Below are 12743 nucleotides of genomic sequence, written 5' to 3'. Positions count from 1 at the left end.
TTATTTACATTACAGCCAGGCGCTGTTATTCAGGTCAGATATTCAGTAGATGGAAAGTGAAATTTTGTTGTCAAATGAAAAAAAGTTGTGAACTCAACAAAAAGTCGAGGCTGCCAAAATTAGTCGGGAAGGAGGGTTGCTAGAAAAGCCTGAATGTGTCATTTTTTTTTTATTGGAGGCAACTTGAGGCAAACTTAAAGCCAGTTCTTTCAATTAAAAATGAATAAACGAAACATTACTTTTCATTTTGGCTCAGGCAAGATGCTTCCATCTGCTCAAAAGCAAATATTTTGTTGCAGGGATAACGTTTTATGTTTTAGGTCAACACAAGGTAATTCCTCCTTTCTCCCCCCACCCAGTTCTTGGTTCAGCTACTGAATCAAGCAATCAATTATTCAGGCAGATCTAATATGCATATGGTAATTGTTTCCACATTTAAATATACCTCTGGACAGGCAATCAAGAGACCTGGATTTTATTTCCAGCTCTGCTACTGTGTCTGATGTGACCTTGGGCATTTCACTGTACTCCGAGTCCCTCCTTTTCAAGGCAGGACGGGCCCACGTCTCACGGAGGATTTGCTGCATATTGGTAATACTAAAATAGCATGGAGGTCTTTTTCCTTCCACTGTTAGCAATGAAACATTTAACTATCACTAACGCATGCATTCCTAATTCTCCCAGCATGAGTTCGTTGCATTGCCTTACGAAACTCCCTGTAGTTTACTTAATAGGTCTAAAGGAATTTCAGCTGCTGAAATAGCAACGCTCCCGTAAAACAAAACCTATTTCAATGAGCCCAGCTAAATCAAAGAAGAAAAATACAAGCGGGAAATGTTTTTTCCTTCCTTTCCTTGAATATTTCACTTTTTAATCAGCTCTCCAGATGCGCACATTGCCTGTGCTTTCTCTCAAGCAAAGGGTCCGTATGTGTTGTTGCAATTTCTAGATGTTTGAAATACCTTAAACTATGTCGAAGCCTACCGCATTACGGATTAAAAAGTCCCTCGTACCTGGAAGCTTGCGCCAGGGAAACCTGCAGCCTCCAAACCTCTCACAATGTGGTTGCTGTCAAGCTGCAGCTCTCACCATTTGGCTTGCCTGTTCTTCAAGAAAGCTTTCTCCCCCCTGCTTTCTGTGTGCTGGCAATGGGGGAACCAGAACCAAACCCAGCGACGCTTTGTTGAATCTGGTAGTCATGAGGCTGCTTCAGCTTCTGCTAGTGGAACAACCCTTCAAATTGTGGTTATTGCCCTTTCTTGCGATGCTGGCATTAGGTTTAGGGTCACTGAGGGGTTGGCAGAAGAACGTGGGAGCAGTGGATGTCTTGTTGGGAGAATGGGAGACAGGTGGGAATCTGTTAGGAGCAGAGAGATTTGGATTATAGGGTAACTCAAGTTGAAGGAACCTCAGGAGGTCTCTAGCACAATCCCATGCTCAAAGCAGGGTCAACTATGGGGTCACACCAGGTTGCACACCAGAAGCTCCATCCAGTTGGGTCTTAAAAACCTCACAGGGTGGAGACTGCACAACCTCCCTGGGTGACCTTTTCCAATGATTGACGGTCTTCATGGGGAAAAGATTCCCCCTTATATCCAAGACTCCCATGTAGATGCACATGAGCTCTTTGAGCCCTTTCTCCTGGCTGATCCTCTGCAAGATCTGCAGGGAATGACAATGGGTGCGGCTGTAAGGCTTGACAGCAGATGAGGACTCTGCCTTCAGCCTCCCCATGGCTTGCCTTCATCTCCAAGTTTTCCTGACAACAAACCAGGCCTTTGGGGCCGGGGATGTCTGGTCTGCCTGGATGAACGTCCTTCTGATCTGTTGTGAGGAAAGGGCTGGGGCTTTTCAACTGTAGCCTGGTATTTCAGAGGTAACGGAATTGCTTGTTCACATAGGGCTTTTGGTACCTGTCAAGCGCCTCCAGAAGGCTGAAACACCCTGAGGCTGTGCTAGAGCTGCGCAACGGGGAGAGCCCCATGGAGGGGTTTGCTGGGCCACGGAAGAGCGAAGGAGTTTCGGGGCGGTGGGCAGTAGCAGAGCTGTCTTCTGCTCCTTGTCTGCCAGAGCCCGGGGCACAGCGTTTAGCTCTCCTCTCCTTGCCGTCTCTACGGCTTGCCTATCTCCGTCTCACACCCTTTGCTTAATTAGCTTGTCAGCCACTGTCATCATAGCGGGAGTCTGCAGAACACCAGCAGAGCGTAGCTCTCATTGCAGCTACCGTAGCTGGGCTCTGCTGTAACGCAAGTGATAGCTTAATAAACCACAGCATTGCAGACTAAATATCTTGGCACTGGTTGCAGCTTCTTATTAAAATAAGAAAGAGAGAGAAAAGAAAATTAAAAAAAAAAAAGAAATGCAAGAAATTGGAAAGACTGAAGGTTGTAATAATTAATGGCTTCACTTTTAATACCAGAGACCTGGGTAAAAATGCCTAATCCCCAAGGTAAAAATTAGATTGAAGTTTGATCTACTACTTGTCAATAGCTTGAACTTGTTTTTCCCTTTTAGTTCCAGCCTCAAGTCTGAAAATGCAGAATTATTTCTGGTTAGCCTGAGTACCAGTGAGTGATTTGTGGGGAGAAATTCAAACTGTGCGAAGACAAATGAAACCTGAATCAAAGCAGTTAAATTAACTCTGCGTCTTGGAGCAGACTGAACAGCTCTCTTATTTAAAGGGCTCTGATGAGTTTCATTTTCCTGTCAGCATCATTCTGAAACCTCACTGCGCTCCCCTGTAATGAGAGTGGCTCTTTTTCGCTGTGAGTGTTGGCTCCCTGCAGAGAAGGCATCCTCCAGTTGCCTCAGGTGGTCTATCAGAGGTCATCTGCTCAGTCGTGCTGCCATCCGGGATCCTCTGGGCTGCAGTTTGACCTGGAAACTGGGGCAATCTTCAGTTTAGGACCTGCCCGCGAGTCACAGACACATGAGCCTGGCCCGGGTCAAGTCAGGGAAAGCCCTTAATGAAAAGATGGTGATTGAGTCCACCTCCGAGGAGTCCCTGCAGGCAGGATACAGGCTCTGAGCCACGGCATAAGCACTTGCTGCCTTTTAAGTGCCATAAGCACATCACATCCACAAGTGATGGCCCTAAGCATCACTCCTGGACACCTGACACTGTCCGTTGCTTCTCTGTCTGAACTGGGGGACTTGTTTCACCTGCTTCACTCATCTGTAGGTTAAGCTGAGAGGGTCTCCCCTGTATTTTACAGGTGTATTGTTACTCCAAAGAGAGACTGAGCCCACCAGTCTCGCGCACTTTGCGTAACTGCGATTAATTTCCCCCAAGAAGCATCCTTGGGTGTCTGCAGTAGGTGAAATCAAGTCCAGCCTTTGCCTCTAATTCTCCTACCAACACTGGGGTAGCAGCAGGTTACAAAGGCCTTTGGAAATCTGATTTGACTTCCTTCAGCCGGTGGTTGGGAAGAGAAAAGCCCGGGGGAGGTTCTTTCTTATCCATGAGGATGTGAAATTTCATTTGTGGCTGCCGACACTCTTAATCCTGCCTTTTTATTGATGAAGAATCTCTGGGTACCTCAACTGTTTCTCAGTTTCCCTAGACAGCAATTGACCTTGTTTCAGCTACGCATCAAAATGCACCAGCAATCAAGGTGCTATTGATTTAAACCTAATGGCCAGCCACTCAGGAATTTCACCCGGAAAAGAAAAATCAATGCCACCTTATTATTATTATTATTATAATTATTATTATTGTTTTTCCTGTTAAGATATTATAATGAAAAGGCATAAGAGTCTCACCAGCTCCTTACCACTAAACAATACGCTTGCACGGCCAAGAACATTGGGTCAGGCTCTGGTAAGGCTGCCAGCCAGCTACAGATTGAAATGACGCTAGGGTTAAACAATTTTCCTTGATTGCCTGCTGCCATCCGCGTCTCTCTCTGCTGACCTTCCCCGAGGCGCGCGAGCTGCACTGCTATGTGGGACTCCGGAGAGGATGTCTTGAGCAATGCATTAGCCCTATTGCTGGAGGAGGTCTGTGTGGGAAAGATGCTCCCTCTCTTGTCCTTGCCTCATTTCGGATGTTTTCTTTCCCCCGCCTCCCCCATCCCAAGGGGAAAGTGTCACTCAGAATCTGCAAGATTGGTTTACAAGGCTGGTTTAAATGCATGGCAGGTAAGCACCGGCCAGATAGATGCTGAGATCCACGGTAGGACTGAGCAGCACCACGGGATCCCTCCTATCTAGTAAGTGAGACATGCCAGCATCCATCCTGTCGCGCGTAGGTTGAATGATCCAACATCTACTGTGTCCATGCCACTAAGCTCTCTTACCTGACCAAGTGAGGTGATTTTCCCCTTTGGGCTTTTCAGGAGCATGCATGGCACGCGCTTACTGCAGTGTAGGTGTTGTCTGGGAGAAGGCACAGGCTGAAGCCAGGCTATGGGGTGTGCTAACACTAGGCTAACCCTAAAAACTCAAATTTGGGGGTGATTAGGGAGGATGCTTGAGCCCGTAACGTAGTTGTTCCTTGCGATGATGGTGATATCAGCCATACCATACCCGAGCCATCATGAGCAGTTCCTGTTTAGGTCTTTTGCAGAACCTTACCTGTCGGCACTCCAGAGACTTTGGAACCAAATCACTTTTTCAAATGTTGTTGAGCCTTGGGCTCCCTTTTAATCAGCCTTTTGCAAAAGGGGCTTGTCTCCTGCATCACGTAGGCTGATGAACATTTAGGAGCAAGGGATGTCACTCTTGTCTGGGGCAGTCCTGACTCCTGACAACACCGACTTCCCAGTGACATTCTGAAGTGCTCCTGGGTCTCAGGTCACTTAGGCATACTAAAGCATTTTCCCCTGTGGCCTCTGCTTGCTATTCTTCTCCTGTTCCTGAGGAGCGTGAGAGGAACTGAGGGACAGTTTTCATTTCCTATGATTTTGGAGAGTCCCCATGCACCTCAACTTTAAAGAGATGGGAGTCACCCTTCCTCATAATCCATACCTTTCAAGATGGCCACCTAAAATTGCATGAGGAACATGTAGCGGTCTGCAAACCACCTACGTCTGGTGTCACTATGCCCGTAGAGCCTCATTTGCACCCATTGCAAGCAGATGATAGGCGAGTGCAGAGACAACGTGAAGGGAATCTGACAGCATGGCTCGAAGGCATGAGGTAAAGCTGCCTTAAAATGGCATTTTCCTGAGTGCTGCTCAAGCCAGACAACACCCATTTGTTGGAATGATGTGCCAGCATGGAGGTGGAAGGCCTAACCCAAGCTTTGCTGCAGCCATTGACGCAATGGCCAACTACTGACCTCTTCGTCCATTCTTCTGAGAGGGGATCAGTTTGATTTGCACATCTTCTTCCAATTTCTACTACATCTGTGGCATATTTTTGCTGACCACCTCAGTTTGCTTGGACAAATGGCAGGGCTAAGAATGCTTCTGAGCCAGGTTACAGTTTTGCGTGAAGTCTCTCAGACTTCAGTGGGGTTGATGATTGGTGTCACATGTCAGGGAGCCTTGCACTTTTTTCAAGCCAGCTCAGGGGGAACTGACAACGTGCTCTGTAATTGCTGGGTTTTTCTCAGCTTTTGCCTGCGGTGATGTACTTTCGTTTAGTTTCTTTGGTAGGTGCGGGAGGAAGAGGGGGAAGGCTTGTGGGCAAGCTGGAGACATAGCAGAATAATCTCCTAAACAAGTGGTCCCACCCAACCTGGGTAAAGCACCGGGTGTTCCCCAGCTGAGGTTGTGGCTGAGTCCCACCCAGCCTCTGAAGCTCCTAAACAGCCAAACTGGGACAGTTTAGCAGCTGTCAGGAGGTCCTGCGGGTTGCCAGTGCTCAGTGGGGAGCGGCAGATGGAAGCACTGGTCCTAAGGCAAATGTGCGACACGTTGGCCTCCCCACCCGCTCTCACCTGCTGAAGGTCGCTTGCTTCTCCAAAAGCATCTCCACCTCGCACCAATATGTCTGTGCTGAGACAGGCTGATGTTACCCCACTGGGAGCGGGAAGAGGGCATGGTCCTCTTCACTGAGCACAGGCTTAGCTGCATATGGAAATGAGTTTTCCTTGGAAAGGCAGGGCACCCGCTCTCAGTCTTATCTGCTGCAAAGGGGCTGAGGGCTTTGGGACTAATCCTGGGGTGAAACTGAGTCGGAGCTTCCAAGCTAATCTGCAGATTGGTTTAATTCTGCCGGCACGTTCCCCAGGTTTGGGGCTGAGAGCTGTCTCGTGTAAATTCCACAGGATCCCACGGCGGTGTATTTTGACTTGTGCAGCTTTCCTGACAGTTCACTTAGGACGAGCACTGAATGATTTGGTAACACAATAAACTGGGTTTTCTGCGTGTTAAACCAAGTGCTGTGAATGCAAGCATTGCAGCGTACTTAGTTAAGCTCTCTTGTACGTTAAACAAGATTCTTGCTTCGTTTGTAGCATAAGAACAGACGACCAGCTCTTAGCAATGGTTTAAATGTTTCTTGCCAGCCAAAGGGCAGACCGCAGATGTCTGAGCAGTGGAGTTATTTAGAGGAAATAAAATCAGGCTTTTGCTAGCCATCACTGCGTTAAGATGATCTCTGATATGAAAGGGAAATAGAAAGCATCAAGTAAAAACAACGCGTGTGTGTGTTTGTGTGGGTAATTCTTGTTTTCCTCCAGACCGCGCAGTGGGGACAGGTAATCTTACCTTCCGAATTTGGCCATAGAGGATCTACAGTGAAGCTGTTTGAAGCCAGGAGCATGTCTGTGGTTTCTATGGTCGGGCCCAGAAACAAACCCCTGAGCTCACTGTTGCTGAGGCGGATACACCGGTATTTCAAAAGGCATTTTCCTTTGTCTGCACCTGAGCAAAACTGGTGTCCTGGTGAGAACGTGTTTGGGCCGGAAAAAAAGTACTTTGAGCCTGCTGAACTGTCTCTTTGCTTCCCCACCCCGTAGTGCAGCCCACACAAAAGAGAACCAGGCTGGTGGGCTGGTGAGACAGGGGGCGGCTGTTGTTCCTCTGCAAAAGGAGACAACCGGCTCCTGGTCCTCAAGCGACTGTGCCTCCATGTCTTCCAGGTGAATCTGCATGGGGATGGTCACGCTGACAAGCCCCATCGCAGCCCTTCAATCTGTCGCCCCGGGGCAGCCTCGGAGGCATTGGGAGAGGTAGAGCACCCAGAGCAACGGAGGGGATTTGAGGCCCCGTCTAGACGAGTTATAATTCCTCTGGGTCAGATCTGATCTCGCCTTCAGGTGGTGGTTTTTCAGTCGATTTGAAGGGCGCTGCCTGCTTCTTTTCCTTCAGCTGGGTTTTCAAAGGGTAGTAAGGCACTCGCCAAGGTGAAGGGTGGCTGCAGAGACTGACAGCTGAATGTCCCAGCTGCCTGCCCTTCGCAATTGCAGGTTTCTGAGAACTGAAAATGGTACTTTTATCTTTTATCCTTGTTTTCCCCCCCCATCTCTCTTACCAGAGCATTTAGAGGAAAGGCACATTGTCCTCAGGATGACAGTGGCGTACCTGTGGGAGGATGGAGAAGGCATCACAGCCCTTCTTTGACAGGGCCCACCATTACCAAGACATCTCAGGAAGTCCTCTGTTCATCTGCTCCTGTTCAACCCATGGATTTGGGGTGGGGTTTTTTGCCTCTCCAAGTGGCTATGCATTTGGAGAGCTAAGGCAGGGTGTGTGCCTATGTAGGGCTGGATTTCGTCATGAGGTGATACCGAAGACAAGCGGATTTGTGTGCCCTGATATGTTATTCATTGCCTTTGTCCTCACCTTGGTATCTGTTTCCTTTCCTTATCAGGAAGATGGGAGCCACTGCCCCGGTGTGACCAGTCTCTAAGGTACAACAAAATAAAGACCGCTCGTCCCACTCCCTCAGACACCTCCCAGTATGGATGGCTTGGTTGAGCAGAACAGCGTGCTAATGCACAACAAGATCGCTGAAGCTGGGAAAAGGAATGGTTTAATTAATACAAGGAACTTAGTGGCAGAGAGCCGAGATGGTCTGGTCTCTGTGTACCCGACCCCCCAGTACCAGAGCCACCGAGCAGGCAGCCTTTCCTCTCCCAGCTGCCTGGAGAAGGGCAGGAACGACCCCGTGCAGCAGCTCCTGGACCCCAACATGCTGCAGCAGACGGTGGAGTCTCACTACCGGCCCAACATCATCCTCTACTCGGAGAACGTGCTGCGCTCGTGGGGTGAGAGCATCGGCTCGGAATGCTGTGAAACCACCTTCATCGAGGACCGTTCTCCCACCAAAGACAGCCTGGAGTACCCGGACAGCAAGTTCATCGATCTCTCAGCAGATGACATCAAGATTCACACCCTCTCCTATGATGTGGAGGAAGAGGAGGATTTCCAGGAGCTAGAGGTCAGATGTCATTTGGGATATGTGGGGAAGGCTGGGAGGAGGAGGGCATATTTGGGGTTAAGTGTACAGCCTCCAAGAGCTGGCCTGCAGGGGATCAGCTGCGTGGGAGGCTGGTCTGCGTGGGATCAGCTGTATCGCTTTCTTCTCCATCCGGGACAGTGAGCGATCGCTCATCTTTATTTGTTGGTCAAAGTCCCAACTCTGTGGATACTAATGGCAAAATTCCCACTGGCCCTAATGGAGACCAGCATTTCCCTCCTGCCTCTGAACGGGCTGGTCAGAAACCGAAGACCCATGTGCTTAAATGCTCTGTGAGGTCGGGGCCAGGACCATCTGCCCATGAACATGGAGCTTGTCTTACTCAGCAGGCCAACATCATCTCTTACTTCCTCCCGACTTGCACTGGGCATAAAGCACATTGTTTTGCATACTGGCTTAAACACAAAACATTTCTGTCTCCAAATGAACATAAAATCAGAAGTCTTTGGGTTTCAAGCTGCAATGAATCCCATGTCTCTGAAATAAAAGATTTTTTTTTTTTCCTCATGGAGCGAAACACTTCATTAGATCCCAAATGCAATGTTTTCTTTTAGATTCCCGTGCTTCATTGATTGCTCACAGTAAAGTAAGATACATTTTGTTCTCCAAATCGGGAAGACTATGGAAAGCAACCTCATTCTTTCTCAAATAATGCATTTTTTACTTTCAAAAATCTTTTTGGTTTTGGCTGAAACCAGCCGCCCAAATGCCGCACAGTTTGCCAGTGCGTGTGGAAATGGAGGGGGTGCGTAATGCTGCTGATCCCAAAACTGTCTCCAGTGTCGGACGCAGACTCCTAACCTGGCAAAGACCGTGTGGCTATCCGGAGCAAAGGCATAGCTTCAACTCCGATCTCCAAAATGAGATCAAGAGACTATTTTCTTTTGTTTCTCTGTTGCAGGAGTTTTCTCCACTGAGACCTAACAAGTCCTTAAACTTCTATTTTCGCTTCCTCTAATACCCGTGTCTCACCCTGTGATCAGCACAGGGGCAGCCCAACTTCTCTTTTCTTCTCTTTTCTCTCTGTATTGATAAGGCAGGGAGAGAGAGGTGTTTTTCCCAGTGTGTGCCAGTAATGCTGTATCGAATGCCTCTGCAGGGAGACAAAAAGTTTCTCTCCGAGGCATGTGAGTGTGTTAGCTCAAATCACACCCTTCTACAGCATTTCAAAATTGGCCGTGGGAAGGTCTCGTTTTCTTAATCAAAACAAAATCCCCGGTTGCCGCCTTTTTGCCCTAGTTTCTCTCATGCAGTAGCGACGCAAGTGACTGCAGCAGGCACGCAATTGCCTAACGGCGTTATTGACACATCTGCCCTCACATTTAGGCAGCACAAAAAAAAAAAAAAAGTCTCCCTCTTGTCAATCCAAATCCAGCAAGACCTTCTTTAGCCAACAGTTGGAGGATAGATTTAAAAAGGCCAAGAAATTATGCAGGACAAGGGAAAATGTTTTATACCAAAAACATTTTCCCTTTCCTTGGTGGGCTTTTTAAGGTGGCTTTGCAATATTGGGCCCTGGATCAGGATGTCTCTTCAAAGTGGTAGCACAGGAGCTTGATCAATTTTTCATAGGGAACCTGTGTTTCTAGAAAACCACCTGTAAAACTGAAGGTCTGGAACAATGGCTTCATCCTTCCCCTTCCCAGACCTCAAGGGGAGAAAAGAGAGAGTCTTCGCAACTTTTGGTACCATGGTGTGACAGTGCTGTGCATCGTTTTCCGTGGCTCCTCCTTCTTTCTCTCCTGTTTCTCTGGACTGTAGCCTCCTAAGGTCATACGTGTCCTTTTTTAAATGGGTGTACCGCGTCTGGCGCCACGGATTCCCAGCCTCGCCTCGACCCGCCGGGTGCTGCTGCGCCAATAAACAGAGAGGTGTATGGAGAAAGGGAGGAGACCATGAGGCAAGGTCTGGGGAAGGGCCGGCCTGCCTGGAAACACATGCATTGCCAGAATTGCTAGGAGCCTCTGCTTCTAGCCCAGTATCAGCCTCCATCGTTGCGCTACTTGGCCAGCCCTTTGCAGCGCTGTGATTTTCACGCTCCTCCACGAACCAGACCCAAAGAACCAACCCGCTGAGCAACTGCAGTTAGCACAAGGAATGTCAGCATAGGGAGTAACTGGCAGCATCCCAGAAGGTCCAGACTCTGTGGGTGCATCCGGTAGCGCGCAGAAAAACAGGGAGGAGAGGAGGGGAGAGATGCGTTTGACGGCACAAGACCAGCAAAAAAAGGTGACTGCTGCCTTGTGCTCTTCTGGTTCCCATCTGAACAGATGCTGTATCTATGTGGCCAGACGCATGAGGGCCTCCTGGGCTTGGCTAGTACAGTTCACTGGAGACATAGCTTCACGTGTTGAGACTCTGGGAATGGAAGAAAAGTAGTTGAGGACAGCAGGCACTGAGTAGGGGAATGAACCATGCCAGATTATTAACTACACAAAAACCTGCCTATCTGTCCAAATGAGAACAACAGCACCTGAATCACACAGCACGAGTCTGGCCCGCTGGAAAGCTTTTTTTTTCCCCCCCACTGGTTACTGACAAGAAGCAAATGCTTTTTTTAAATTACTAATAGACCCGAAGTGGGGTGGAAAGGGAGCAGAAGTTAAAAGGAGAACAGTGAGAGAGGATGACGCAGCAGAGGTGCAAGGTTTCGCTTCCCCACTGTGAGAACCGTGAAGGATTTGCTTCTGCCATCGAGGGTGCACGGCACGTTGCCGAGTACGTTGCCACATTGACTGTCATGCCACAGCTCATCAAGGGATGGGAGCTGCATAGTATGAGAGCAGATCAGGGCTCAGTTCTTGTAAGGGGTTTTTGTCGGAACGTTATCTGCTTTGGCACTTCTTTCTGGGAGAAAAACTCTAAAAATAGCCCCTTTTTGCAAACATCAGCAAAGAGGGGAGCTCTGCGCAGAAGAGCTGTTGTCTCTTGAAAACTGGGGGCTACCGCCTGTTCTCCACAGGGCAAAGCAAGAGGATTCCCAACTGGGGCATCTCTGTAAAATGCCCTCTGGGAGACAGAACAACCTCGGGGTTGTGAGTTGTTTCCTTTCTGGCCTCTCCCACATCGCCCTGGTACTGCCTGTGTCATTGCAAAGCACCTGCCTGGGGGGGTTTCATGACTGGATATTTAGTTTCTTAGAAATGCAGAAAAATCTAACGCACCCCTTTGTAGCAGTCCTCTCCATGCAGTCCTTGCGGAAGTCCAGGGACACACTCAGAGAGAAGCAGCTTTTATGGACCCTGCTGGTCAGTGTGTTTCTGCCAGGGTTTCGTTTTTGAAGAGAATTTGGCTCTTGACAGCCAGAAAGGTGGTTGTTTTCCTGCAGAAAACTTTGCCGTGGATAGAGTTTCTGAAGAACACCATCTATTTTGACTGACAGCAATTTGGGTTTGGTTTGAAGAGCTGACCCAGCCAAGCTGTAGGGGCTGCTGCTCTCCTCCCCTTCAGGATGGCTCTATCCAACTCACCAATGTCTGGAAGGAGGCACCTTCTTCCCTCCCCAAGCCCAGGGACTCTGAAGAACCTGGAAGATCTAGCAGAGGAGCAGGAGACATCCTAAGCGAGGGTCCCGCACATCGCTGTAACTACGTGGCCATGTTTAACTTCTTTATTTTTTATTTTTTACTAGTGGTTTGTTTTTTTTTCAGGTCCTGATGCAATGTTATTCAGACTGCCTATGAAAATCATAATTGTCTGGAGGCGAAAACATTTCCGAAACAGCTCTCATTAGCATATACAGCCCCACTTTGCTCCAGCAATTACCAGGCACGAAAGCAGAAGGCTGTACGTTCTGTCAAATCTTTAAACTTCTCATTTCGGTGCCCATCCCTGAAATGAAATGATTCCCTATTTAGGTATCTCTGGAATGCTTATAAATATCATATGAGTTCTTTACGCCAGAACTAATGGACAGACGACTTGTCAAATGCGGCGGCAGTGAAATATTACATGAGGCGCTAGCTGCAACACCCTCCTGTTAGAGTTCATGTGTAAATGCAGTGCCATCTTTTATCCAGAAACATCATTTGTCATATTACACTCCTGCTAGTTTTCCTCCTAACCCCTAGATAGATGGCTTATTTACAGAAACGCAAGCTATTGATGGCAGCAAATTAAATTATTCATATGTGTCGCATAAAAGAATACATCTGAGCTCTCTCTTAAACCCCTTTTTCTCTTTCCCAGCCATGTCTGAAACAGTCTCTGAAAATGAAATAAACAGAATGTTCTGGGGAGTGAAAGAAAAAAGGAAATGTAGTGCTTTCAAGCTAAACCTTCCTTCTTTTTTTTTTCCCTACCAATTGCTGGATGCTGCTGTGAAAGTCATCCCTTTGACGCGAGCATAAAAGTGTGGAGACAGAAGGTGGATC

The 12743-nt window shown here is 48.2% G+C and overlaps 1 protein-coding gene across 2 annotated transcripts in view; it reads left to right on the top strand.

The window, feature by feature from the left end:
• Positions 1-12743, top strand: part of SYNDIG1 (synapse differentiation inducing 1) — a 75317-nt gene that overhangs the window by 6095 nt on the left and 56479 nt on the right. Inside the window, exon 2 of one of the 2 annotated variants that reach the window (XM_063328030.1) lies at positions 7766-8331. In XM_063328030.1, coding sequence (XP_063184100.1) covers positions 7852-8331 — 480 coding nt within the window. In that variant the 5' untranslated portion in view covers positions 7766-7851. Of the gene's footprint in view, positions 1-7761; positions 8332-12743 lie in introns of both variants that reach the window. The other variant, XM_063328029.1, reaches the window with a different exon arrangement.

Source organism: Chroicocephalus ridibundus, chromosome 3, assembly GCF_963924245.1.
Source record: "Chroicocephalus ridibundus chromosome 3, bChrRid1.1, whole genome shotgun sequence".
NCBI classification, from domain to species: Eukaryota; Metazoa; Chordata; class Aves; order Charadriiformes; family Laridae; genus Chroicocephalus; species Chroicocephalus ridibundus.
This window is presented reverse-complemented; position numbering and strand designations above follow the sequence as displayed.